This window comes from Salmo trutta, chromosome 13, assembly GCF_901001165.1.
Source record: "Salmo trutta chromosome 13, fSalTru1.1, whole genome shotgun sequence".
NCBI classification, from domain to species: Eukaryota; Metazoa; Chordata; class Actinopteri; order Salmoniformes; family Salmonidae; genus Salmo; species Salmo trutta.
In genome coordinates, this window is record NC_042969.1 from 46,337,909 (window position 1) to 46,365,427 (window position 27,519).

Below are 27,519 nucleotides of genomic sequence, written 5' to 3' on the forward strand. Positions count from 1 at the left end.
GTTATTGCAGAGCACTCAAATCATTCACTTGTGTGTGTGGTGTGACCTGCTTTCCTTATTAATAAGTGAATAAAGATTTAGTTTCAGTAGAACTCTGACTTGTGATAAATTTGTCTCCTAATTTGATAATAAAGAAAAATCACCACAGCACACAGCCAAGACAACACAGGAGTGGCTTCGGGACAAGTCTCTGAATGTCCTTGAGTGGCCCAGCCAGAGCCCGAACATGAACCCAATCGAACATCTCTGGAGAGACATGAAAATAGCTGTGCAGTGATGCTCCCCATCCAACCTGACAGAGCTTGAGAGGAACTGCAGAGAAGAATTTGGAGAAACTACCCAAATACAGGTGTGCAAAGCTTGTAGCATCATACCCAAGAATACTCGAGTGTCACGACCGTCGTATAAATAATTGGACCAAGGCGCAGCGTGAGTAGAGTTCCACATTATAATAATAGTGAAACTTCCAAAGCAGCAAAGATATAACGATCGTGAAAAATGTAGCACACATAGGCACTCATACAAAACAATATCCCACATAGCAGGTGGGAAAAAGGACACACTAAATATTATCCCCAATTAGAGGTAACGATATTCAGCTGCCTCTAATTGGGAACCATACACACACACCAACATAGAAATATAATACCGAGAAACCCCCCTAGTCACACCCTGACCTAAAACACCCCGAGGGCTCTCTATGGTCAGGGCATGACATCGAGGCTGTAATCGCTGCCAAAAGTGCTTCAACAAGGTACTGAATAAAGGGTCTGAATACTTATGTAAATGTGATATTTCCATCTTTTATTTTTGCAAAAAAGAAATCTAACTTATTTTTGCTTTGTCATTATGTGCTATTGTGGGTAGATAGATGAGGGCAAAAAAACAATTTAAGCCATTTTAGAATAAGACTAACATAAAATGTGGAAAAAGTCAAGGCGTCTGAATACTTTGCGAAAGCACTGTAACCACATCCCTCCCTCTCAGCAACTTAACGTATACGTCTACATTAATCAAAGATCTAGGGTCAGATACCTAACCCTTATTGCAAACCTTAAAGGAATACTTCGGGATTTTGGCAGTGAGGCCCTTTCTCTACTGCCCAGAGTCAGATGAACTAGTGGATACTATTTTTATGTCTCTGTGTCCAGTAGGAAGGAAGTTAGAGGTAGTTTTGCAAGCCAATGTTAACTAGCGTTAGCACAATGGCTGGAAGTCTATGGTATTTACTAGCATGCTAGCTAGCATATACCCATAGACTTCCAGTCATTGTGCTAACGCTAGATTATAACAGAACATGGCCAAGATGTTCAAATGTTCATAGGTGGGGGGTCAAATAATAATAATCACAGTGGATGTCGAGGGTGCAACAGGTCAGCACCTCAGGAGTAAATGTCAGTTGGCTTTTCATAGCTGATCATTCAGAGTATCTCTACCGCTCCTGCTGTCTCTAGAGAGTTGAAAACAGCAGGTCTGGGACAGGTAGCACGTCCGGTGAACAGGTCAGGATTCCATAGCTGCAGGCAGAACAGTTGAAACTGGAGCAGCAGCACGGCCAGGTGGACTGGGGACAGCAAGGAGTCAAAGAGACATAAAAATAGTATCCCCTAGCTCATCTGGCTCTGGGGAAATAGATAAAGGGCTTCATTGCCAAAATCCCAAAGAATCAGTTTAAGCATAAGGAGGAGGGCATAATATCTGACCCTGTATCAGTGGTTAGTAGCAACATATATACTCCTTTCCAGCCACCCTCATCATATCACTTTACATCCATTCCAACCTGTTTAAAGCCAGTACTGACTGCACTAGTGGCAACACTCCAGTGCTGAAATAGTAACTGGTCCTAGTTTCCAGTTTGAGGATCAGGAAACATGCAGGAGATTAAGGTGAGGGAGGATTCTGAAGCCGTTCCCATACAACTCTCTTACCATGTCTCTCTTTCCCTCATCCTTTTCCTGGAGCTTCAGATTAGCAGACACCTAGGAGACAGAGAGGAAGATTTAGTTCACACTTTGGCTTGCGTCCCAAATAAGAGAAACAAAGCCTACGTGTGCAGGTGCATGCAATCTTTCCTGTCTCAGAAGCAACCATGTAGAGAAGGTGTATCTTATTAATGTAAAGAAAGCCCAAGTTTAGGAGTACACAATGTTACATATAAATGCATTGTGTAGAAAAGACATCATGTGGAATAAGGAATTCTGATGCCTCTAAAACATAGCATTTCTATCTGCAGCGCTCTAAATGTTTCACCCGTTTAACTTATTGTTTACTTCTGGAGTGTGTATGCACTGTAATGTGTTTTATCTATTGACTTGCCCTCTTGGCCAGGTCTCCTTTGTAAAATAGGTCTTCTGACCTCAATGGGACTTCCTGGATAAATAAAGGTTAAATAAAATGTAAAACAATTACCATCATGGCCTCCTGTACTGTGAGGTGAGGCAGAAGCATGTCATCCTGCATGATGTAGCACGAGACCTTCCTGAAAGAGCGCAGGTCACGAGGCTGTCCATTGATCAAGATCTCCCCCTTCATCCCTGTTTCCCTACAGACAGAGAGCAAAGTAATACCTGGGTTATGCATTTGATCCATATGATGGACTTGATTTATATCTGTGTTTAAAAGATAGGTGAACAATAGAAATAGAAACAACAGAGAACAGATACTAACGTAAACAACATGAACAACACTTATTTCCCAAGTGGTCATCAATTGGAAGAGGACTAACCAGTTCAAACATGAAAACATACACATAAAATAAATAAATTGAAAATATACAAAAATACATACAGTAATCATTCTCAAAAATGTATTTCAAGACATGGGTCAATGTTAAATGATTGCGAATGAACGTGCCGCTTGGCGTCACCCTGCGAGAGTCACAGCAAGGTAACACCAAGCTGCATCAAGGCATTTTATAATTACAACTTTTTAATGCCCAGAACTGTAGGTGTGGCGTGATTCTTGTAAGTTACTCATCTATCAGTGACCTTTACACCTATTGGGTGTTAAGTGTCAGGCCTGTGGCTCACCTGTAGCCAGACAGAATATTCATCAGTGTAGATTTCCCAGCTCCTGAGGGACCCATGATGGCCACCAGGCCACCGCTGGTAAATTTCCCAGAGATCCCTTTCAGCAGGGTCTTGTAACCTGAAAGCCGGGTACAAAAGAAAGCATAAAACCCTCCATCAGCCTCACAATGGCACTTCAGGCTTTCAGCTTCACACAATACCTGCTTAAATCTGTCTCCAAACCATGTATTCCCTCCTCCTCGAATACATCCCTCTGTGTTTCGGGTTAAAAGGGCGTATTTGTATTTTGTGTTTTCTGAGTGAATGCACCTATCTGGGAGGGTGTCTATTACATTGTAATCTCCTCATGCTCACATTTCAGACCGCAGAACATGCTCGGTATTAGAAGGGTTCCCACCCAAACATGCTCATGATGTGATTCAAATCAACCCACACTGTGGGAGTAACGTTTTTTGGGCCGCTTTTTGTGAAGCATTTTGTGCTGCATTTATAAAATATGCTTTATAAATGAAGTTATTTTTATACGTTTTAGAATTCATTCCCTTTTTACATGAGCTGTTTATCTATTCTGTTTGAACAGCCCATGTGTGTCAATAGTGAACACACTGTTGTTCCAGCCCAGCACTTGCACACCCGATTCAAGACCTTGATTATTTAGATCTGGTGTGTTAGTGCTGGGCTAGAACAAAAATGTATAACCCAGTGGCCAAGGTCTCAGTACTAGAGTTGAGAAACATTGCCTCACTCTAAATCAATCGTATATGATAACACTGTAAATAAAATGGAAATTAAATCATCCCCTAGCCATAAGCATGCAGAAGGGATTGGAATGGCCTATAGTAACCTGCTATTCACCTACTGGACACAGCTAGCTGAACGCTAATCCAGTTGATTGCGGTGGCTGCCAGTTTAATTGGATTTTCTGTTATAATCCTTCAGAGCGATACACAAATACCTCTGACCTTTTCTGTCCTCTTTTAATGGAACCTAGTGTCCCTGCTAGGAGGAGAGGATGCACTTTAGTAACCTCTCCCTTGTGAGGACACAGCATGTAAGCCATGCAGTGTGTGCATAGCCAGTAATTGACTGGTTCAGGAAGGGCATGTTCATAACTTGTTCATTTGACGTTTTTTCTTTATTTTTACTATTTTCTACATTGATAATAGAGAAGACATCAACGCTATGAAATAACACATATGGAATCATGTAGTAACCAAAAAGTATTAAACAAATCAAAATATATTTTATTTTTCTTCAAAGTAGCCACCCTTTGTCTTGATGACAGCTTTGCACACTTATTTCATAGTTTTGATGTCTTCACTATTATTCTACAATGTAGAAAATAGTAAAAATAAAGAAAAACCCTTGAATGAGTAGGTGTGTCCAAATTTTTGACTGTTACTGTATGCCTAGTTGGTGTTGAATCCCACTATAAATGGTACATCCTTCAACAGACAAGTGAAAATATATCCAAACCCTGGTTCACTATACTCATGTGATGAGTAACCTTTTGTCTGAGACTAAAGATAATGCCTAGTCTTTAGCTCAGCAGGCTAACATGGTTTGAGTCGTGACAATTGTCAGCATGTTACAGCAAGAAAACTGAACAAACATGTGAGAAACAAATTCAAGTTCCATCGATCTATCCTACTCGGAAATGGAGTTGGAGGTAAACAAATATCATGTATTTACAAAATCAATTACTTTCAATTATTTGAGTCCAAAGCATGACTACAGGAAACGTCCCAGTTGTCGGTGTCCATATCTGCATGGTATTGGACAGAAACTGTCAAAAATGTTTTTCAAACAAACATGGTAAAAACAAAGCAGGTAACCAAATTCTGCAAAGACTTGTATTACACCCAATGAGCACATGTGAACAATAGGATTAATCACAGTTCATTGAATTGGTTGCATTCACTGAAATACCCATGTTCTTGCCCTTTTGCAAAATAATGACAGAGTAGGCTATACAGAAAGGTCGAAATCACACACTCTGCATAAAATCTGAGCTTTGGAAGAAGATAACAAGTATGTAGTACCCATTTAATATGAGTTAAACAATTTGGTTCAACAGGTTTTAGGGTGGGCAGCTAAATAAGTGAGTTTGATTTGTCTTAATACATACTCCCCTGAAGTTAAAATAAGTGCAATAAAGTTGCATTAAGTGCTTTTCAACTGACCTGTATGGTCCAAATATATATTTCAGATGTGTATGGGGAAAATTAAAGATGGTCTAAAAAGAGGTGAAAGAGTTCCTGTGTAGTGGGGTAATATTTATCATATGCATATAGGGTTCCCCAACTGGCCCACCAGCAATATTATTTGCCCCCCCAAAGGCCCCCAAATGAATTATTAATATTTTTTTCATAAAAGTAAATAATAACAAAATAATCTCAGACTCGAGATGCAAAAACTCCCAAATGTAATGTCCCAAAAAGGAAGTTACCCTACCTAAAGAACGCAAAAAGTTACATTTTAACTTAATTCATGTAGAGAGGGAATGCAGGAGACAGTCAACAATTTTCTGGTACTGAAACGTAAAGCTGCAGCCGTAGCACAGTCAATAGGAGGTGAACAGCGTCTGGTGCTGAAAATATAGCTAACTTGTTATGCAAGTGTTGCACAGCAACAGATGGAGAAAACCTACACCGGTCGAGAAAAATATTTTAACAATTATTTAATTTTAATTTTACTTTACAAACAAGAGGGCTTAATTGGAATCAATTTCTTCCGAGCCTAGGCTTATATAGACCCGTCATTCAGGGCAGAGTCCCACCTGTTTTGAGCTCCACCTGTTTAGCAAGTACAAGGCCAAAGTTTGGACACACCTACTCATTCAAGGGTTTTCATTTACTTTTACTATTTTCTACATTGTAGAATAATAGTGAAGACACCAAGACTTTGAAATAACACACATGGAATCATGTTGTAACCAAAAAAGTGTTAAACCAATCAAAATATATTTGAGATTCTTCAAATAGCCACACTTTGCCTTGATGACAGCTTTGCACACTCTTGGCATTCTCTCAACCAGCTTCATGAGGTAGTCACCTGGAATGCATTTCAATTAACAGGTGTGCCTTCTTAAAAGTGAATTTGTGGAATCTCTTTCCTTCTTAATGCGTTTGATACAATCAGTTGTGTTGTGACAATGTAGGTGGGATATACAGAAGATAGCCCTATTTGGTAAAAGACCAAGTCCATATTATGACAAGAACATCTCAAATAAGAAAAGAGAAACAACAGTCCATCATTACTTTAAGAACTTTGAAAGTTTCTTCAAGTGCAGTCGCAAAAACCATCATGCGCTATGATGAAACTGGCTCTCATGAGGACCGCCACAGGAATGGAAGACCCAGAGTTACCTCTGCTGCAGAGGATAAATTCATTAGAGTTACCAGCCTCTATAAGGGCTCAGGGCCAGACCCAGATGCAGACACGGGAGGCAGATGGTTTGAGAATTGTATATTTATTACTTCCAAAAAGGGTAGGCAAGAGAATGGTCGTGGACAGGCAAAAGGTCAAAACCAGATCAGAGACCAGGAGGTACAGAGTGGCAGGCAGGCTTGAGGTCAGGGCAGGCAGACTGGTCAGGCAGGCGGGTACGGAGTCCAGAAAACAGGCAAGGGTCAAAACCGGGAGGACTAGCAAAAAAGAGAATAGCAAAAGCAGGAGCACGGGAAAAACACGGTGGTTGACTTGAAACAGACAAGACGAACTGACACAGAGAGACAGGAAACACAAGGATAAATACACTGGGGAAAATAAGCGGCATCTGGAGGGGGTGGAGACAATCACAAGGACAGGTAAAACAGATCAGGGCGTGACAGCCTCAGAAATTGCAAACCAAATAAATGCTTCACAGAGTTCAACAGACACATCTCAACATCATGTTGGTTCCGTTTCTCTGTGCTCCGGCAGTATTTTGACATCCGGATGAAAGGCGTGCCCGTAGTAAACTGCCTGCTACTCAGGCTCAGAAGGTAGGATATGCATATTGTTAGTAGATTTGGATAGAAACCCTCTAAAGTTTCTAAAACTCTTTGAATGATGTCTGTGAGTATAACATAACTCATATGGCAGGCAAAAACATGAGAAAAATCCAACCAGGAAGTGTGGAAATCTGATGTTTGTAGTTTTTCAAGTGATTGTCTATACAGTATATAGTGAGTTAGGATTCATTTTGCACTTCCTAAGCCTTCCACTAGATGTCAACAGTCTTTAGAACGTTGTTTCATGCTTCTACTGTGAATAGGGAGAGAATAAGAGCTCCTGAAAGTACATGAGTGAGAAAATGACATGAGCTCAGTGGCGCGCACTCACATGAGAGTTAGCTGTGTTCCTTTTCTTTTTTGAAGACATTGGAATTGTCCGGTTGGAATATTACTGAAGATTTATGATAAAAACATCCTAAAGATTGATGCTATACATCGTTTGACATGTTTCTACGAACGTAAATATAACTTTTTTTGACTTTTCGTCGTGAAATTTTGCGCGCGCTTCCTGCATTTGAAGTAGTGGACTAACGCGCGAACAAAAAGGAGGTATTTGGACATAAATGATGGACTTTATCAAACAAAACAAACATTTATTGTGTAACTGGCATTCCTGGGAGTGCATTCTGATGAAGATCATCAAAGGTAAGTGAATATTTATAATGTAATTTTTGTCATTTCTGTTGACTCCAAAATGGCGGGTATCTGTATGGCTTGTTTTGATATCTGAGCGCTGTACTCAGATTATTGCAGAATTTGCTTTCGCCGTAAAGCTTTTTTGAAATCTGACACAGCGGTTGCATTAAGGAGAAGTGTATCTATAATTCTTTGAATAACTGTTGAATATTTTATCAACGTTTATGATGAGTATTTCTGTAAATTGATGTGCTCATTCACCGGAAGTTTTGGGAGGCAAAACATTTCTGAACATTACACGCCAATGTAAAATGGGGATTTTGGATATAAATATGAACTTTATCGAGCAAAACATACATGTATTGTGTAACATGAAGTCCTATGAGTGCCATCTGATAAAGATCATCAAAGGTTAGTGATTCATCTTAGCTGTATTTCTGTTTTTTGTGACGCCTCTCCTTGCTTGGAAAATGGCTGTGTGGTTTTTCTTGTCTCGGCGCTGTCCTAACATAATCTAATGTTATGCTTTCGCCGTAAAGCCTTTTTGAAATTGGACAATGTGGTTTGATTAACGAGAAGTGTATCTTTAAAATGGGATATAATAGTTGTATGTTTGAGAAATTAGAATGATGAGATTTTTGTTGTTTTGAATTTGCTGCCCTGCTATTTCACTGGCTGTTGAATAGTGTGTCCCGCAGGCGTCCCACATACCCCAGAGAGGTTTTAACAAATAAGGAACACTCAAAATGTGCACTTATAAATCATAACAATTTTAATCAAAATACAACTGTAGACAGAAGTCAAAGATCAAACATTCAACTGATGTCTCTCCTGAGTTCTGCCCCATAGGAAAAGTCCCAAGTTATTTTATTAAGCCCGAAGTCCAGCCCTAGTGATGTTACTGCCTACGTCATTACCTGCTACTCATCCGACCAAGCCCATGCATACACAGCTATACAAACTTGCAAGAGAGATACAATAGTTCCAGTGTTTTCTAAGGCCTCAGCAGTAAATGTCCACTCCCCCATGTCCACTCCCCCCTTATAATGAATATACATATTGTTAATCTGTAGTCTAGGACCCTATACATGTGGAGGGGGGGGGGGTATCATAGCCCCTCCCCTTCTATTAATACAACATAAGCATAATCAATTATTATAATACATCAAACATTTGGTGCAGCCACTATCATGACCCCAATTTGACCCCATCAATCAACTGTTCAGAGGAGACTATGTGAATCAATCCTTCATGGCCGAATTGCTGCAAAGAAACGACTACTAAAGGACACCAAGAAGAAGAGACTTGCTTGGGCCAAGAAACACGAGCAATAGACATTAGACCGGTGGAAATTTGTCCTTTTGTCTGGAGTCCAAATTGGAGATTTTTGGTTCCAACTGCCGTGTCTTTGTGAGACGCGGTGAGGGTGAACGGATGATCTCTGCATGTGTATTTCCCACCGTAAAGCATGGAGGAGGAGGTGTTATGGTGTGGGGGTGCTTTGTTCGTGACACTGTCTATGATTTATTTAATATTCAAGGCACACTTAACCAGCATGGCTACCACAGCATTCTGCAGCGATACGCCATCTCATCTGGTTTGGGCTTAGTGGGACACCTCCAGGCTGTGTAAAGGCTATTTGACCAAGAAGGAGAGTGATGGAGCGCTGCATCAGATGACCTGGCCTCCACAATCCCCCGACCTCAACCAAATTGAGATGGTTTGGAATGAGTTGGACCGCAGAGTAAAGGAAAAGCTGCCAACAAGTGCTCAGCATATGTGGTAACTCTTTCAAGACTGTTAGAAAAGCATTCCAGGTGAAGCTGGTTGAGAGAATGCCAAGCATGTGCAAAGCTGTCATCAAGGCAAAGGGTGGCTATTTGGCGAATCTCAAATATAAAATATATTTTGATTTGTTTAACACTTTTTGGTTACTACATGATTCCATATGTGTTATTTCATAGTTTTGATGTCTTCACTATTATTCTACAATGTAGAAAATAGTCCAAATAAAGAAAAACCCTTGAATGAGTAGGTGTTCTAAAACCTTTTGACCAGTAGTGTATATCCATTGTTTAGCTGGAATGGAATGTTCATATCCTGTGTACACAGAGTGTACAAAACATTAGGAACACTTTCCTAATATTGAGTTGCACCCCGTTTGCCCTTAGAACAGCCACAATTCGTTTGGGCATGGACTAAAAAGTGTCAAAAGCATTCCACAGGGATACTGGCCCTTGTTGACTCCAATGCTTTCCACAGTTGTGTCAAGTTAGCTGGATGTCCTTTGGGTGGTCCACCATTCTTGATACACACACAGGAAACTGTTGAGCATCAAAAATCCAGCAGCATTGCAGTTCTTGACACACTCAAACCTACTACCATACCCCGTTCAAAGGCACTTAAATATTTTTTCTTGCCATTCACCCTCTGAATGGCACACATACACAATCCATGTCTCAATTGTCTCAAGGCCTGGAAATCCTTCTTTAACCTGTCTTCTCGCCTTCATCTACACTGATTAAAGTGGATTTAACAGGTGACATCAATAAGTGATCATAGATTTAACATGGATTCACCTGGTCAGTCTATGTCATGGAAAGAGCAGGTGTTCCTAATGTTTGATGCAATTAGTGTATTTGACTGTGATATGTGGTAGTCTCACCCAGCTATCTTAAGATGAGTGCACTTACTGTAAGTCGCTCTGGATAAGAGCATCTGCTAAATCACAAAAATGTAAAATCTAAATGTTTTATACACAGATCTCATATTACAGTATTTAAATATTCTAATTTTTTCAAATTTAAATATTGATTTGTACATTTATTTATAAAACATTTAGTTGTTTGTTACATTTCACTGTGTAAAACCTAGCGGTACTACTTATTTATCTGAGAGTGAGGCAGATTGAAGTCAGAAGTTTACATACACTTAGGTTGGAGTCATTAAAACTCGTTTTTCAACCACTCCACAAATTTCTTATTAACAAACTATAGTTTTGGCAAGTCGGTTAGGACATCTACTTTGTGCATGACACAAGTCATTTTCCCAACAATTGTTTACAGACATATTATTTCACTTATAATTCACTGTATCACAATTCCAGTGGGTCAGAAGTTTACATACACTAAGTTGACTGTGCCTTTAAACAGCTTGGGAAATTCCAGAAAATGATGTCATGGCTTTAGAAGCTTCTGATAGGCTAATTGACATCATTTGAGTCAATTGTAGGTGTACCTGTGGATGTATTTCAAGGCCTACCTTCAACCTCAGTGCCTCTTTGCTTGACATCATGGGAAAATCAAAAGAAATCAGCCAAGATCCCCCCCAAAAAAATGTAGACCTCCACAAGTCTGGTTCATTCTTGGCAGCAATTTCCAAACGCCTGAAGGTACCACGTTCATCTGTACAAACAATAGTGCGCAAGTATAAACACCATGGTACCACGCAGCCATCATACCTCTCAGGAAGGAAACGTGTTCAGTCTCCTAGAGATGTACTTTGGTGCAAAAAAACATACTTTGTGCAAAAAGTTCAAATCAATCCCAGAACAACAGCAAAGGACCTTGTGAAAATGCTGGAGGGAACAGGTACAAAAGTATCTATATCCACAGTAAAACGAGTCCTATATCGACATAACCTGAAAGGCCGCTCAGCAAGGAAGAAGCCACTGCTCAAAACCGCCATAAAAAAGCCAGGCTACGTTTTACAACTGCACATGGGGACAAAGATCAAACTTTTTAGAGAAATGTCCTCTGGTCAGATGAAACAAAAATAGAACTGTTTGGCCATAATGACCATTGTTATGTTTGGAGGAAAAAGGGGGAGACTTGCAAGCCGAAGAACACCATCCCAACCGTGAAGCACGGGGGTGGCAGTATCATGTTGTGGGGGTGCTTTGCTGCAGAAGGGACTGGTGCACTTCACAAAATAGACGGCATCATGAGGATGGAAAATTATGTGGATATATTGAAGCAACATCTCAAGACATCAGTCAGGAAGTTAAAGCTTGGTCGCAAATGGGTCTTCCAAATGGACAATGACCCCAAGTATACTTCCAAAGTTGTGGCAAAATGGCTTAAGGACAACAAAGTTAAGGTATTGGAGTGGCCATCACAAAGCCCTGACCTCAATCCTATAGAACATTTGTGGACAGAACTGAAAAAGCGTGTGTGAGCAAGGAGGCCTACAAACCTGACACAGTTACACCAGCTCTGTCAGGAGGAACAGGCCAAAATTCACCCAACTTATTGTGGGAAGGTTGTGGAAGGCTACCCGAAACATTTGACCCAAGTTAAACAATGAAAGGCAATGTTACAAAATACTAATTGAGTGAATGCAAACTTCTGACCCACTGGGAATGTGATGAAAGAAATAAAAGCTGAAATAAATCATTCTCTAGTATTATTCTGACATTTCACATTCTTAAAATAAAGTGGTGATCCTAACTGACCTAAGACAGGGAATTTTTATTAGGATTAAATGTCAGGAATTGTGAAAAACTGAGTTTAAATGTATTTGACTAAGGTGTATGTAAACTTCCGACTTCAAATTTTGAATAAAAAACATGATTATTTGTCTCTCTGAAATGAAACCATCAAGTGATAGATTTTAAACAAATACATGTATGTCATTGAACAGCCCCATGCCATGATTAGATAGTGAAAAACACACCAATCTCTTTCATAATTCATTTAAACAATAAAAGCTAATTAACCAACATTTCTGAAAATTGATATATAGTGTTTTGGAATGAAACTCTTCAATTGTCATCTCACTCTCAACATGAAAATACACTCTTTTGTACCAAATGATTCAAAAGTAGTGCATAGTCATTTGTTAAACCATCAAAGCTATATCAAAGCTATTTTTAGTGAGAGGAGGTCCTCATCCATGTCCCCTGACAGCAGGTTTAGTCTTCATGTATCTTTCATGTAGAAAGAGATCTGGGCCCATATTCACAAAGCATCTCAGAGTAGGAGTGCTCATCTAGGGTCAGATTTGCCTTTTAAATCATAATGAATAAGAGTGAGAACCTGATCCTTGATCAGCACTCCTACTCTGAGGTGCTTTGTGAATGCGGGCCCTGACCTCGTTATTGAGACAAACAATTCTGATGCAAATTCCTTTTGGATAAGAGGCACAGATCACAGATTATCCTACAGAGTCTTGAATCCCTCCAGGGGAGAGAGAGAAAGAGAGAAAATGACAGACATGATGCTACAGCACACACACTAGTCAAAGAAACTAGACCATACTACTCTGATACTATATATTTGTCCAATCTGATTTTGTCACTGCCACTTTTAGCTTTGAGAAGGAGATAGAGACAGACAGACAGACAGACAGACAGACAGACAGACAGACAGACAGACAGACAGACAGACAGACAGACAGACAGACAGACAGACAGACAGACAGACAGACAGACAGACAGACAGACAGACAGACAGACAGACAGACAGACAGACAGACAGACAGAGTTTCCTTTTCGTATTGACTACAAATATTTGCTGGACAGCTTGATGGCCCAGTTTCCATTTCAGTCAAGCAGGAACAATACAGGCTGTAATGTTGCTGAGACCTAAAAAGCCTGGCAGGGACAATGATCAATTCCATGAGGTCAGACAGAAGTTCCCATCATCTGAATCAAACATCAATTCAATTTAGATTACCTACATTTCCTTCATGATCATTGTTGATGTGTTTTTTGTTTAAGTAGAATACATGCATCTTACTGTAGGCTGCCTTTTAATGATTAGGTTACATGTTTGTATTCTCCACTTCTATATCTTAATGTCTTTCTACTTGTTTCTCTGACCTAGACAGACGGACAGACGCACAGACAGACAGAAGGTGCAGGTCTGCATGCCAATGAACATCCAGAAGGAGAGTACTAATGAAGACAACAGTGCCTTGCTATGATAGGAGGAAGGTCCCTCCAGTAAAGACGTGCCAGAGCTACTAGCCAGCTGTGCAGTTGCGTCAACACGGATTCCCAGAAACACTACCACCAGCACCCAATTCCAAATGCAAAGCAACCTTGCTAACAAATCTCTCTCTCAGATTTTGTGGGAGAGCAATCACTTACCCGGAGGGAGTAAGGATGTGCCTATTCAAAGGCTAACAAGTAATAGCTTACTTTGTTTCCAGTAATTTGTATGAAGCAATAGCCTTCCGGCCCTCTCAACATCAAATCAACTTTTATAATGGTTGGTGATTCTTAAAATGGTCAGTGGGATGGAGTGTTGTCGGGCAGCTTATTCCTCTAAAAGGTGATTTGGGGTCCCTAACTGGAGCTGACACTTGTTATGTGTTATCTGAACACTTGATGTTAAAAGCTTCATTGAACCGCAAAACAAGATCCCAGCAAAATCAATCTAGTGGCTATTTCTGCCTACAAATATGCAAATCCACATTTATATATGATTATCCACTAGACATAACAATCATTGCGTAACATCATGCAGCTCTGCGAATCCATGTAAAAATGCCTCTAGATATACAGTCGCTAGTAAAAGTTTACACACTCCTTGCACAATCTTCATATTTTTCAGCCTTAAAATTACATCTAAAGAGGCAATATCTTTTTTTTTTTATCCTTCCGATCTACGCAACCTACTCCAGATTTTCAAAGAGAAAATATAGAACATTTTTCAAATGAATAAAAAGTCATATTAAGATGTTTGATTGCGTATGTCTTCACACCCCAGAGTTAATACTTGGTGGATGCATCTTTGGCGGCCATTACAGCTGTGAATAATTGAAAATAACATTCTACCAACTTTGCACAACTCTTAGGGCAACATTTATTGATTGTTTTTGTCAAAACTGCTCAAGCTCAGAAAAATCGGTCGGGAATTATTTATGGACAGCATTATTTAAACCTTGTCTTTAAATTTCAAGCAAATTTAAGTCAGGAATGAGACTGGACCACTCAGAAACACTTAACACACATTGGAAAGCTATTCTGGTGTGTATTTGGTATTAAAATTTGTGCAATTGTCCCACTGAAAAATGAAACTCTATACCAGGGTTAAGTTTTCAGAAGAATGAGGCAGGGTTTATGCTAACTTTTTACCTAGGCTTTGCTCCTTTCATATTTATTTTTATCCTGACAAACTCACCAGTCCCTTTCGGTAACAAGTCTGCCCATAACGTGATGCTGGAACATTCGGCAGCTCCGGATGCGTATACAAAATTCCGCTACGACCTCCAACGAGCCACCAAACAGGCAAAGCGTCAATACAGGACTAAGATAAAATCGTCGGATGTAGCAGGGCTTGCAAACTATCACGGATTACAATGGGAAAGCCAGCTGCGAGCTGCCCAGTGACGCCTGCCTTACAGACAAGCTAAATGTCTTCTATGCTCGCTTCAAGGCAAGCAACACTGAACCATGCATGAGAGCGTCAGCTGTTCCAGACTACTGTGTGATCTCACTCTCCATAGCCAATGTGAATAAGACCTTAAACAGGTTAACATTCACGAGGCCGTAGGGAAAGATGGATTACCAGGATGCATACTGAGAGTTTGCGCTGATCAGCTGGCAATGTCTTCACGGACATTTTCAACCTCTCCCTGACCCGGTCTGTAATGTTTCAAGCAGACCACCATAGTCCCTGTGCCCAAGAATGCCAAAGTAACCTATCTAAATGACTATCGCCCAGTAGCACTCACATCTGTAGCGATGAAATGCTTTGAAAGGCTAGTCATGGCTCACAACAACACCATCATTTCAGACACCTTGGACCCATTGAGAACATTTTGACTGGCTGCATCACTGCTTGGTATGACAACTGCTAGGCATCTGACTGCAAGGCGCTATAGAGGGTAGTGCGTATGGCCCAGTACATCACTGGGGCCGAGCTCCCTGCCATCCAGGACCTCTATACCAGGACCTCTGGGCCCTAAATATTGTCAAAGACTCCAGCCACCCAAGTTATAGACTGTTCTCTCTGCTGCCGCATGGCAAGTGGTACCGATACACAAAGTATGGAACCAATAGGACCCTGAACAATTTCTACACCCCCAAGCTATAAGACTGCCTAAATAGTTAAAGTGGCAATATGTAACTTTTTGGGCGACCCAACAAAATTCACATAGAAATGTGAACTATAGATCTATCATTCTACTTGAATTATAGATCTATCATTCTAAGAAGCAGTAGATCAGTTCTATGAGCACTATTTCAATGCTTCCCTTTCTTAAGTTTTATTTTTGCATCTTTTACTTTCAATTTTTCAACCAGGAAATGGCGGATGGATTTCTGCATAGTGCAACTTTAACCAAATAGCTACCCAGACTATCTACATTGACTACCCTTTACGCTCTTTTGACTCATCACATATGCTGCTGCTACTGCTTATTATGTATCCTGTTGCTTAGTCACTTTACCCCTACCTATATGTACATATATACCTCGATTACCTCGTACCCCTTCAAATCGACTCGGTACTGGTACGCCGTGTATATAGCCAAGTTGTCTTTACTCATTGTGTATTTATTCCTTGTGTTATTATCTTTCTATTGTTTTTTTATTTTTCTCTCTGCATTGTTGGGCCCGTAAGCATTTTACTGTTAGTCTACATCTGTTGTTTGATTTGATTCGAAAAATACGATTCCTCAGAAACGCCTATAACGCACCCACCTTTCTTTCCCCACCATGGTCCCTCAGGAACTGAGTAGCAGACATCTTTGAATTCAATGTTAACTGCTGGTCGACGTGGCAGGTAGGAAAAACGTTGGGCTTCAGTTAGACTGTTCTCCACTTTCTTGAGATGCCCATGTAATAATGGAGTCTGTTGACTTCTCACATGATTGGATACCACCTCATCGATAGATACACATACAGTTCTGGGGTCCAGCATCAGATCAGGAGGCCCATTGGTGTTCTGGTGATGATGGAGAGAGAGGTACAATAGGTGGTTTGGGGTATAAAATTATTGAATTATCAAAAGGTTAGCAAACAAAGTGCGGCAGGTTACACTGGCCACCTCACCACTTGTTTTGATAACAATCATAGACAAATCTTGTGATGCAAGGAATGACAGTCCATGACATCCAAATGATAGTTTCAAACATTTAAAGCTATACATTGTTTGTTTACGATCTTCTTATTTAAAGAAAAACAAAGATTGTAAAAAAACATTGGGTTATTATAGACCAAGACAGTTTTCTTAAGCCTGAGAGGCATTTATAAGTTATATTCTTCAAGAATCAATGTCAATAATTGTAATTTGACCACTAAACAGATCCCAGACAACAATCAAACTTGAATACAATAAAGATATCTTAAAAAACAATTAATTGATACAACATGTACATATCTGATCATTTCACCTTTCAGATTACGATTTAGGCAAAGTGCATATTGGCATAGGCTACTGTTGGCTACTGCAGAGTCGCCTAATCTGTTTCTATCTATATGCAGTGTGCCGGGGTTACAATCGGACAAAGCTTAGCTTACGCTGAGCACAAAGAAAAACAACAGCCATGCAATAATTAGCCTGATACTGATGAACTACATGGTATGTGTTAACTACATATGCAAATTCAGTAATTGAATATTGATTATTGAAGAATGACGGCAGTCATTCTATCTGTGGTTCATACACAAAATAATGCTGGGTTGTTTGGTTGACCCAACTGCTGGGTTAGAGGCACTGGGTCACTTAGTTGGATTGTTTTCTTTAAAAAGAGCAAGGTTGGGTTGTTGATGCTGGGTTATTGAGACATGTAGATATGTACTATACCTAGTTCAGTAGGGGTGTGGCTTTCAGATTGTTGTAAGAGTAAATGTCATTCTTGTTCATCTGTTCTGTTGTATAGTTATCACATGTTATGGTTGAACATTTACATTTTTGTAGCTTCAATGAGCCTTATAGAAGTGTATAAGTTCCCTAAAAGCCTACACAAATCCCATTGTCTGGATAGATACCACCTTATTATAATATGTAATAAATAATCTTAATATTCTAGAAGAATGTGCAAAATAATAAAGATTTTAACAAAACATTTTATTTGCAGTATCTAAACTTAACATGGTGAGAAGGAATGACATTTACTCTCTGATAATATTTATCAGAAAGCCACACCCTAATAAGCCACACCTGCTGAAAATAACCTAGTTACATAAAAAAACATAGCTGCTAGGTCAACCCAGCATGAAATGAAAAATACCCAATTGATGGTTAAATGAACCCATGTTTGGGTAATCCCAACAACCCAACATGTTGAGTTATTCACACAACCCAACTGTCTTGGTCAAAATAACACAGCATATGCTCTTTCCAATATTTACCCAGCCCTGGGGTACCAAATAACCCAAATTGGGTTCTTTTTAAGCCAGCATTTTTTTTATGGCCATAAACTAAAACAAAAGGCCTAAATGAGAAACTCACACACTGATATAGTCATGTTGCCTAATAATCAACAAATAATGTTATCATTATTGAAATTATCATGATTTGAAAAGGCAAAACATCTATTAAAGTATTTCCCACAGTATTGACACAATCATAATGCGTTTCCATTATTTGTAGAGGGGTTATCACAGTTCATCTTCTCATTTAGGCTGCCTATTATGATGAACAATTTTGGATGAACAGAACTGATCGGCTATGAAAAGCCAACTGTCATTTACTCCTGAGGTGCTGACCTGTTGCAACCTAGACAACCACTGTGATTATTATTATTTGACCCTGCTGGTCATCTATGAACATTTGAACATCTTGGCCATGTTCTGTTACAATCTCCAGAAGCCAGAAGAGGACTGGCCACCCCTCATAGCCTGGTTCCTCTCTAGGTTTCTTCCTAGGTGTTGGCCTTTCTAGGGAGTTTTTCCTAGCCACCGTGCTTCTACACCAGCATTGCTTGCTGTTTGGGGTTTTAGGATGGATTTCTGTACAGCACTTTGTGACATCAGCTGATGTAAGAAGGGCTTTATAAATACATTTGATTGATTTAAATTTGATTGATAGCAAAATGCTGATCAGACATGTTAATTTATAGAAATGCATTGAAAGAAATGCATAACTTGCCAGGCCAACATTGTAAATAAGCATTTGCTCATAATCAACTTGCCTGATTAAATTAAGGTTAAATAAAAGGATGAAAATATGTCATTAAAGAAAATACCATCAATATTATCACAATACAGTGTCACAATCACGTTATTCATGTTTAATGAATAAGAGTTTCTTACCATTATGATGGAGTTAGTGACAGTGGCGTTATTAACAGAAAAGGCTGCCATAACACAATCCATTCCGCCTAGAATTTTTTTCGCAAATAAAAGGACAAAAATATCCCACCTAATAACCTGCACACATCTGTTGCATCGCCGCTTCGTGTGCACTGCGCTCATAAAAAAAATATGTTCACTCTTTCCAGTTGTATTCTTTCCGCGTGTCTTGCCTGCCCTGTGCCCAGGACGAAATCAGTAGCCTATTTGTTTACATGCGCCAACCAACCACAGTGTTTACAATGTGACGTCACAGACCGGACCGGCGACAACTGGAGGTGGCTGGGTTGAAGGAGCATACATGGACAAAGCCGCTCGCCTCTCCCCAGGTTGTTGTTCGTCGAATTGCACAATACGCATCTAATCTTCAGTGTGCCAGACACGATGTAGGCCTAGAATACAAACATTATAATAGGCTAAGTAGCTGAGCTGAGATTACGTTCTCTTACGCTTCGAACACACCAACAGCTTTATTGCATTTTGGTACACCAGAATTACATTCATTTCCAATGAAACGCTGCGTTTGCCTTGCAGCATTGCGTTGCAGAGGCAGTTGCAGTGCGTTCGGTGTGGTGCATAAATTGGATTTATCGAACATATGCGTCGAACGGTATGCGTAGACGGCTTGACAGAAATGGTTGCAGAAGGTGAATGTTGAACTTCTGTTCCATACATATCCAGATGATGCTACGTATTATTTTGCGCTACCAACTGTCGGTGTGTTGGAAACGTTATGCTAACAACAACATTGATACTTGTAAAAATGTCAATTCTGAAAACGTTTACCTGTACATATGTTTGTCCTGTACAAACTGGGGTGCTGAAATACTAACGTTTAATAAAAACTTGTATCAAATACATCTGCAAGAGAATGGGTTTGTGCCAATTGGGAAAGGGGGATACCTAAATCCAACGTATGCACTGCCTCTGCAACGCAATGCTGCTGCAAGGCAAACGCAGCGTTTCATTGGAAATGAATGTAATTCTGGTGTACCAAAATGCAAATTCACTGTCGGTGTGTTTGAAGCGTAGGATAACGGAATCTCAGCTCAGCTACTTAGCCTATTATAATGTTTGTATTGTAAGCCTACATCGTGTTTGGCACACTGCAGAGGAGATGCGTATTGTGCAATTCCACGAACAACAACCTGGAGAGAGGCGAGCGTCTAAGTCCATGTATGCTCCTTCAACCCATACACCTCTAGTCGCCGACGTCCGATCTGTGACGTCACATTCTAACTAGTCAGACTGGGAAAATGTGTTTTTAACAGTCATCCAATTCGGAATTCCAAGTCGGAAACTCGGGCATCTTTCTGGCTCCGACTGAAGATAACCGTTGTGACTTGACCTCAGTTATTTCCGAGTTCCCAGTTATCTTGAAAGCACCATTGATCTCAGTGTATGTATTATAGTATGTCAAGGCCGCTACATCTCCAGTTGAGCAAAACAAATTAGGGAAAGGTTGGTGGTTGTATTCGATAAAAGTTTATATTAAAAGTATGAATTTCAGCTCCCCGCAGAAGGACTGCAGTTGTACAGGACAAACCTAATTAGGGTTTTTAGAATTTACATTTTTACAAGTAGGCCTACCAACTGTGCACACACTGGTTGAATCAACGTTGTTTCAACGTCATTTGAATGAAATTACGTTGAACCAACGTGGAATATACCGTGCCCAGTGGGTTAGGCCTATCAACTGATGGTCACGCAATGTTGTTGCTATCAAATCACTCGACCAGCTATCAATAGGCCTTCTAAACTCCGCCTCGATAAGAGAACGGAGTTGAACATTCCGTAGTTATTAACTAAGGAAACTTGTATAACTGTGTTTTGATGATATTCCCATGTAATATCACATAGGAAAGGACAGCCCTAAGATTATAGGCAACATTAATGTTGTGTTTTCTTGTGATAGGCTATATTTTTCATGGACACATTTTTTTATGTGTTATTATGGAGAACAGGGCTCCCAGGTCAAACAGGTTTAGAATTTGACGACAGTAATTTTAACACTCCCTCTTGTGGATCGTTTCCTTTCATTAGTCAGTGTTCATTAATATTTTATACCAGGGACTGCAACTACATTGGCCCAAAATAATTTTGTATGGTCAGAGCTGGAACACAATTATAATAAACGTAATGTTTATTTTTTTTAATCTTACCAATTGGTCTTTCTTTGTATTTAGCAAAGACTGTTCATCATGTAGATTTTAATTCAAAACGAAAATTCAATGTCAAATATTAGGAGTAAGCAGAATGTCAGGGATGTGTAGGCTACTAATATAGATAGATGTAAAAGGCAATGCAGTATCCTATTTTGTAGCAGTGCTCTACCACTCACTGGTAGGCTGTGCATGTGGCAGAGGCAGCCAGTCATGTGCCTTTGCTACTAACGCTGGTGCTATTGTTGCCTGCGATGGGTCCTGAATACTACACGTCTACTGACAAGGCTGTGCATAGTTCTCCACAACCAACCAATAAACCACACCTGTTTATTGTTATGTTGAAATCTGCATTGACTCTTTAGACATGAACATGAAACTATCCTATAAGAACTGGTGACAGAATGAAGAGGGACCACCATGGGACAGATTTGGGACTATTCATATTTAGGATAAATCCTATCTTATTTCACTTATGCTCCATATCCAAATATGGGTTTTGCAAGCTAGGTGACATTAAGCTAATGAAAGCAAATCAGGTATTTTGGCTCCAATGTTCAACAACAGAAAAAGAGGTGTAGTAATCTTTATTTTTTCTTTACATTTATTTTTATTTAACAAGGCAAGTCAGTTAAGAACAATTTCTTATTTACAATGACGGCCTACCCCGGATGACGCTGGGCCAGTTGTGCGCCACCCTATGGGACTCCCAATCACGGCTGGTTGTGATACAGCCTGGATTCAAATCAGGGTGTCTTTAGTAACACCTCAAGCACTGAGATGCAGTGCCTTAGACCGCTGCGCCACTCAGGAGCAAACATTGGATCTACAAAATACAAAACTAACCCTGTATCATTTCTCCCTATTTGGTATAATGATTTTATTCAGGGAAAAAAGAAATGCTTGAACACAAAATACAGTTCAAGTCAAAATGAACACAGCAGTCTTCATCAAATTGCTAACACAGTCTTCAGGTTCTCATCTTCACAGCCATTGTAGCTTGTGGCTTTTGTCATGTCTTCAGTCTCACACTCATTGAAAATGAAGAATGAAAAAGAGGATGATAGGTGTTGACTCCAAAGACTGTGTAGGCCCTACAGTATTAAATATCTAAAACAGACGCTCATAAGCACAAATATCATACAATGGTGATTGCAATTAGCAAACAAATATACCCATTGTTACATGGGCAAAATATCTCTTGCCAGCCCAACCTGGTGAAGGCTGGCCATTGTTTACTGGAGGAATAACCGTGGCTATACATTTAAGCTATTGGGTTAAATAAATGGCAGTTAAAATTACTACATGGTGAGCCAATCATTATCTTAAGCATTGGTGACTAAACAACATTTTCTCATGATATTCCATGGAAAACTTTGGTTTTGCATGAATGACTGCGGGGTGAAAGATGTGTGAAACCCCAATGAATGCACAATCAAAGGTTCTGAACATAAGATAGTGTGCATTACAAGTGTTATCAGTTTAGAGTTTTGTACTAAGGGCTCTATTCAATCAGATCAGCTTTAGCAGACATCCGCATAACGGTTGTTTTGACATGTAGGAGGTGGAACTGCGGTCAAATCCAAAATTGACTCTGGTTTTAGTAGCTGCAGGTATTAAAACTAAAGCGGACATTGTCATTGACTACAAGGAATCACATTAACGGAAATCCCATGCAGCCATGTTTACAAATTTGTGTGTTCGTAAATTCAATCTGAAGTGTCAGAGACCACTCAGAGTGCACTCTAGGCAATCGTAAATTCAGAGTGTTGTCAGATTGTCTGTTCGTAAATTCAGAGCGTTTCGCTCTCATAGCGTTCAGAGCGCAAACTGGAAGCTCTGGCCAAGGAATAGGGTTGATCCGAGCATTCTGACCACACAACCGCAGTCAAGCAGCCAAGCTAACTGGCTAACGTTGGCTAGATTTCTAGCTACTTCCAGACATAAATGAGAGAACACCTCACTCTGACCATTTGACTCGCCCTAGCAGCGGCTGTTTTCATGTTATCCAGAGCGTTGGTGACTGTAACTGTACTGCTGGCAACGTTTTAATTATTATTTTTTGCCGACGTTTACTGATACCGGTAATATTCAACAGGTGTTGAGCGCTCGTAAATTCATCAATTATTCTGCGCTCTACACTCAGACGAGAGTCCTCTGAAGTCAGAGTAGATAGCCAGAGTGAATTTACGAACACACCTGTAATCTACACCTACAGATCTGGGGAAAGCCAAAAAAATACATACAAAATTATTCAGCATTGAAGGTCCCCAAGAACACAGCGGCCTCCATCATTCTTAAACTAAAGAAGTTTGGAACCAGCAAGACTCTTCCTAGAGCTGGCTGCCTGGCCAAACTGAACAATCGGGGGAGAAGGGCCTAGGTCAGAGACCAAGAGCCCGAAGGTCACTCTGAAAGAGCTCCAGAGTTCCTCTGTGGAGATGGGAGAACCTTCCAGAAGGACAACCATCTCTGCAGCACTCCACCAATCAGGCCTTTATGGCATAGTGGCCAAACGGAAACCACTCCTCAGTAAAAAGCATATGACAGCCCATAGGCGATGTTGTTGCCAGTGATGTTTGTTGAGGACCTGCCTTACAACAGGCCTACAAGCCTCTCTCAGCCTATTGCGGACAGTCTGAGCACTGATGGAGGGATTGTGTGTTCCTGGTGTAACTCGGGCAGTTGTTGCCATCCTGTACCTGTCCCGCAGGTGTGATGTTCGGATGTACCAATCATGTGCAGGTGTTGTTACACAGTGTTGCCACTGCGAGGGCGATCAGCTGTCCGTCCTGTCTCCCCGTAGCGCTGTCTTAGGCGTCTCACAGTACGGACATTGCAATTTATTGCATTGGCCACATCTGCAATCCTCATGCCCCCTTGCAGCATGCCTAAGGCATGTTCACGCAGATGAGCAGGGACCCTGGGCACCTTTCTTTTGGTGTTTTTCAGAGTCAGTAGAAAGGCCTCTTTAGTGTCCTGAGTTTTCATAACTGTAACCTTAATTGTAAGCTGTATGTGTCTTAACGACCGTTCCAGAGGTGCATGTTCATTAATTCCTTATGGTTCATTGAACAAGCATGGAAAACAGTGTTTAAACCCTTTACAATGAAGATCTGTGAAGTTATTTGGATTTTTACGAATTATCTTTGAAAGACAGGGTCCTAAAAATGGGATGTTTATTTTTTTGCTGAGTTTATATACAACACAATGCGCTTCACAGGAAGAACCAAATAAACAATTAAAATAAAAACTGAAACATTTACTACACAATCAACATAAGAGTATAAAAAACTGAAACACTAAAAAAGCTCCCTGAGGAAAAGCAAAGCTAAAAAGGTGTTTTTTAAGATCCCTTTTAAATATGTCCACAGTTTCGGCCCCCCTCAGGTTCTATGGCAGGCTATTCCAGAGGCAGGGCGCATAGTAACTAACAGCTGCCTCTCCATGCCTCTTGGTCCTAGGCTTTGGGATAGTTAAAAGGCCAGTGCCAGAGAACCTGAGGGACCTACTGGGTACATAACTTAAAGCATGTCTGAAATGTATTGGGGTGCTCAATCATAGATTGATTTGACAACCAAAAGAAGAATCTTAAAATGAATTACAAAACTTAGAGGCAGCCAATGCAGACTTTAAAACCGGTGTAATGTGTGCTCTCCTTCTGGTCTTGGTCAGTACCCAATGGCTTTCTTGGGTAGGCAACACAGAAGAGCATTACAGTAGTCAAGCCTGCTTGTAATAAATGCATGGATGAGTCTCTCTGTATCAGCCTGAGATAGAAACGGCCGCACCTTGGAAATGTTCCTCAGGTGGTAATAAAGCTATTTTGGTCACATTCCTAATGTGGGATTCTAAATTGAGTTCAGAATCTAAACTTACACCCAGGTTTTTTACCTAGTGTTTTATCTTTATTGCCCGTGAATTAAAATGTGCGGCCATATTCTCTCTCTGTACTTTAGTTCCAATAATAAGTACCTCGGTCTTGTCTTGATTTAGCTAGAGGAAGTTGTGAGCCATCCAAGTACTTCAATTACTAATACAGACTAATCATTTATCTGTGGAGCTAAAATCATTTGGTGACACAGAAATGTAAAGTTGTGTTTTGTCTGCGTAGCAGTGAAAATCAATGTTGGGCTTTCTGATAACACTGCCAAGGGGTAACATGTACTGAACAAAAATATAAACGCAACATGTAAAGTATAGGTCCCATGTTTCATGAACTGTAATTAAAGATCCCAGAAATGTTCAATATGCACAATAAGCACATTTCTTTCATATTTTGTGCACAAATTTGTTTACATCCCTGTTAGTGAGCCTTTCTCCTTTGCCAAGATAATCAATGCCCCAATGCCCCAATGACCTACATGCAACAGTAGGCCTATCTCTTGCGCATTTGACAATGATTTCACTTGAGGCCTAATTCACATGACATACAGTGCCTTCAGAAAGTATTCGCGCCCATTTACTTTTCCCACATTTTGTTGTGTTACAGCCGGGATGGTACCGGCAGACATAAGCTACAGACAACAAACACAATTGCATTTTATCAATGGAAATTTGAATGCACAGAGATACCGTGACGAGATCTTTAGGCTCATTTTCATGCCATTCATCTGCCACCTTCACCTCATGTTTCAGCATGATAATGCACGTCCCCATGTCGCAAGAATCTGTACACAATTCCTGGAAGCTGAAAATATTCCACTTCTTCCATGGCCTGCATAATCACCATTCATGTCACCCATTGAGCAGGTTTGGGATGCTCTAGATTGACATGTACGACAGTGTGTTCCAGTTCCCACCAATACCCAGCAACTTCGCACAGCCATTGAAGAGGAGTGGAACAACTTTCCACAGGCCACAATCAACAGCCTGATCAACTCTATGCGAAGGACGTGTTGCGCTGCATGGGGCAAATTGTTTGTCACACCAGATACTGACTGGTTTTCTGATCCACGCCCCTACCTTTTCTTTTAAAGGCATCTGTGACTAACAGATACAAATCTATATTCTCAGTCATGTGAAATCTATAGATTAGGGCCTAATTTATTTATTTCAATTGACTGATTTCCTTATATGAACTGTAACTCAGTAAAATCTTTGAAATTGTTGCATGTTCAATTCATATTTTTGTTCGGTATAGCTTGGCTAGCCTGCCTAAGCATAGTGCAGAGCTGTTTGAAAATAATTGCGCTAGTTTATCAAATTAGATAAGGCATACTTTCACAAACTGTCTCTATCCCTGTCTCTTGTCCTTGTGTTGGGTACTTTCCTCTATCATGCGCTCTGTGTGTATCTAACCTAACAAGTTAATTGCCTTGCCACATTTTTTGCAGTATTACTTAATTGCCTTGCTGCAAACAGGATGCATGTTTTGGAATATTATTTTTTCAGTACAGGCTTCTTTTTACTCAGTCAATTAGATTAGTATTGTGGAGGAGTAACTACAATGTTGTTGATCCATCCTCAGTTTTCTCCTATCACAACCATTAAACTCTGTAACTGTTTTAAAGTCCCAATTTGCCTCATGGTGAAATCCGTGAGCGGTGTCCTTCCTCTCCTGCAACTGAGTTAGGAAGGACACCTGTATCTTTGTAGTGACTGGGTGTATTGATACACCATTCAAAGTGTAATTAATAACTTCACCATGCTCAAAGGGATATTCAATGTCTGTTTTTCTACCGATCTACCAAAAAGTGCCATTCTTTGTGAGGCATTGGAAAACCTCCCTGGTCTTTGTGGTTGAAATTAACTGCTCGACAGAGGGACCTTAGAGGGAGTGATTCAAAAATCATGTTAAACACGATTATTGCACACTGAGTCCATGCAACTTATGTGACTTGTTAAGCAAACGTTTACTCCTGAACTTATTTAGGCTTGTTATATATAAACAAAGGTGTTGAATACTTACTGACTCAAAACATTTCTAAAAACATAATTTATTGTGTGTAGGCCAGTGACAACTGAATTTAATCAATGTTAAATTCAGGCTGTAACAACAAAATGTGGAAGAAGTAAATGGTTGCGAATACTTTCTGAAGGCATTGTATGTCATGTGAATTAGGTGTGAGTGAAATCATTGTCAAACCTGCAAGAGATAGGCCTACTGTTGCATGTAGGTCTAGATTATTTATGGGTTGATCATATAGAAATAAAACACTCAACAACTCCAAAGAAATGTCCTATCAGTGGCACAGGAACCACTGACTTGCTGCCTTTATATCAAGACACCTGCTGGTAACTCATAACTGGTTAAGACAGCTCATGAGGTCTTCTAAATATCTGTCGACTAGCTGGGACTCGACTTAAGGCTTCATGCATAGCTTTCATTTTTACCCATAAGAGAAACAGCTCTACTCTCAGCACTTACGAGCAATTTTCTACTTTGCGACACTGGATACAGGCCCAGATCAGCACTCCTATTCATTGAAACACAGAACAAAAAAGTA

At 40.1% G+C, this 27,519-nt stretch overlaps 1 protein-coding gene across 1 annotated transcript in view; it reads right to left on the reverse strand.

The window, feature by feature from the left end:
• LOC115205855 (ATP-binding cassette sub-family G member 1) overlaps positions 1–19,245 on the reverse strand; it is a 40,695-nt gene extending 21,450 nt beyond the window's left edge. Inside the window, exons 1-5 of the mRNA XM_029772240.1 lie at positions 18,870–19,245; positions 16,314–16,557; positions 3,030–3,147; positions 2,410–2,542; positions 1,929–1,979 (exon numbers count right to left, since the gene is read on the reverse strand). Coding sequence (XP_029628100.1) covers positions 1,929–1,979; positions 2,410–2,542; positions 3,030–3,147; positions 16,314–16,557; positions 18,870–19,031 — 708 coding nt within the window. The 5' untranslated portion in view covers positions 19,032–19,245. The remainder of the gene's footprint in view (positions 1–1,928; positions 1,980–2,409; positions 2,543–3,029; positions 3,148–16,313; positions 16,558–18,869) is intronic.
• Positions 19,246–27,519: the final 8,274 nt, after the last annotated feature.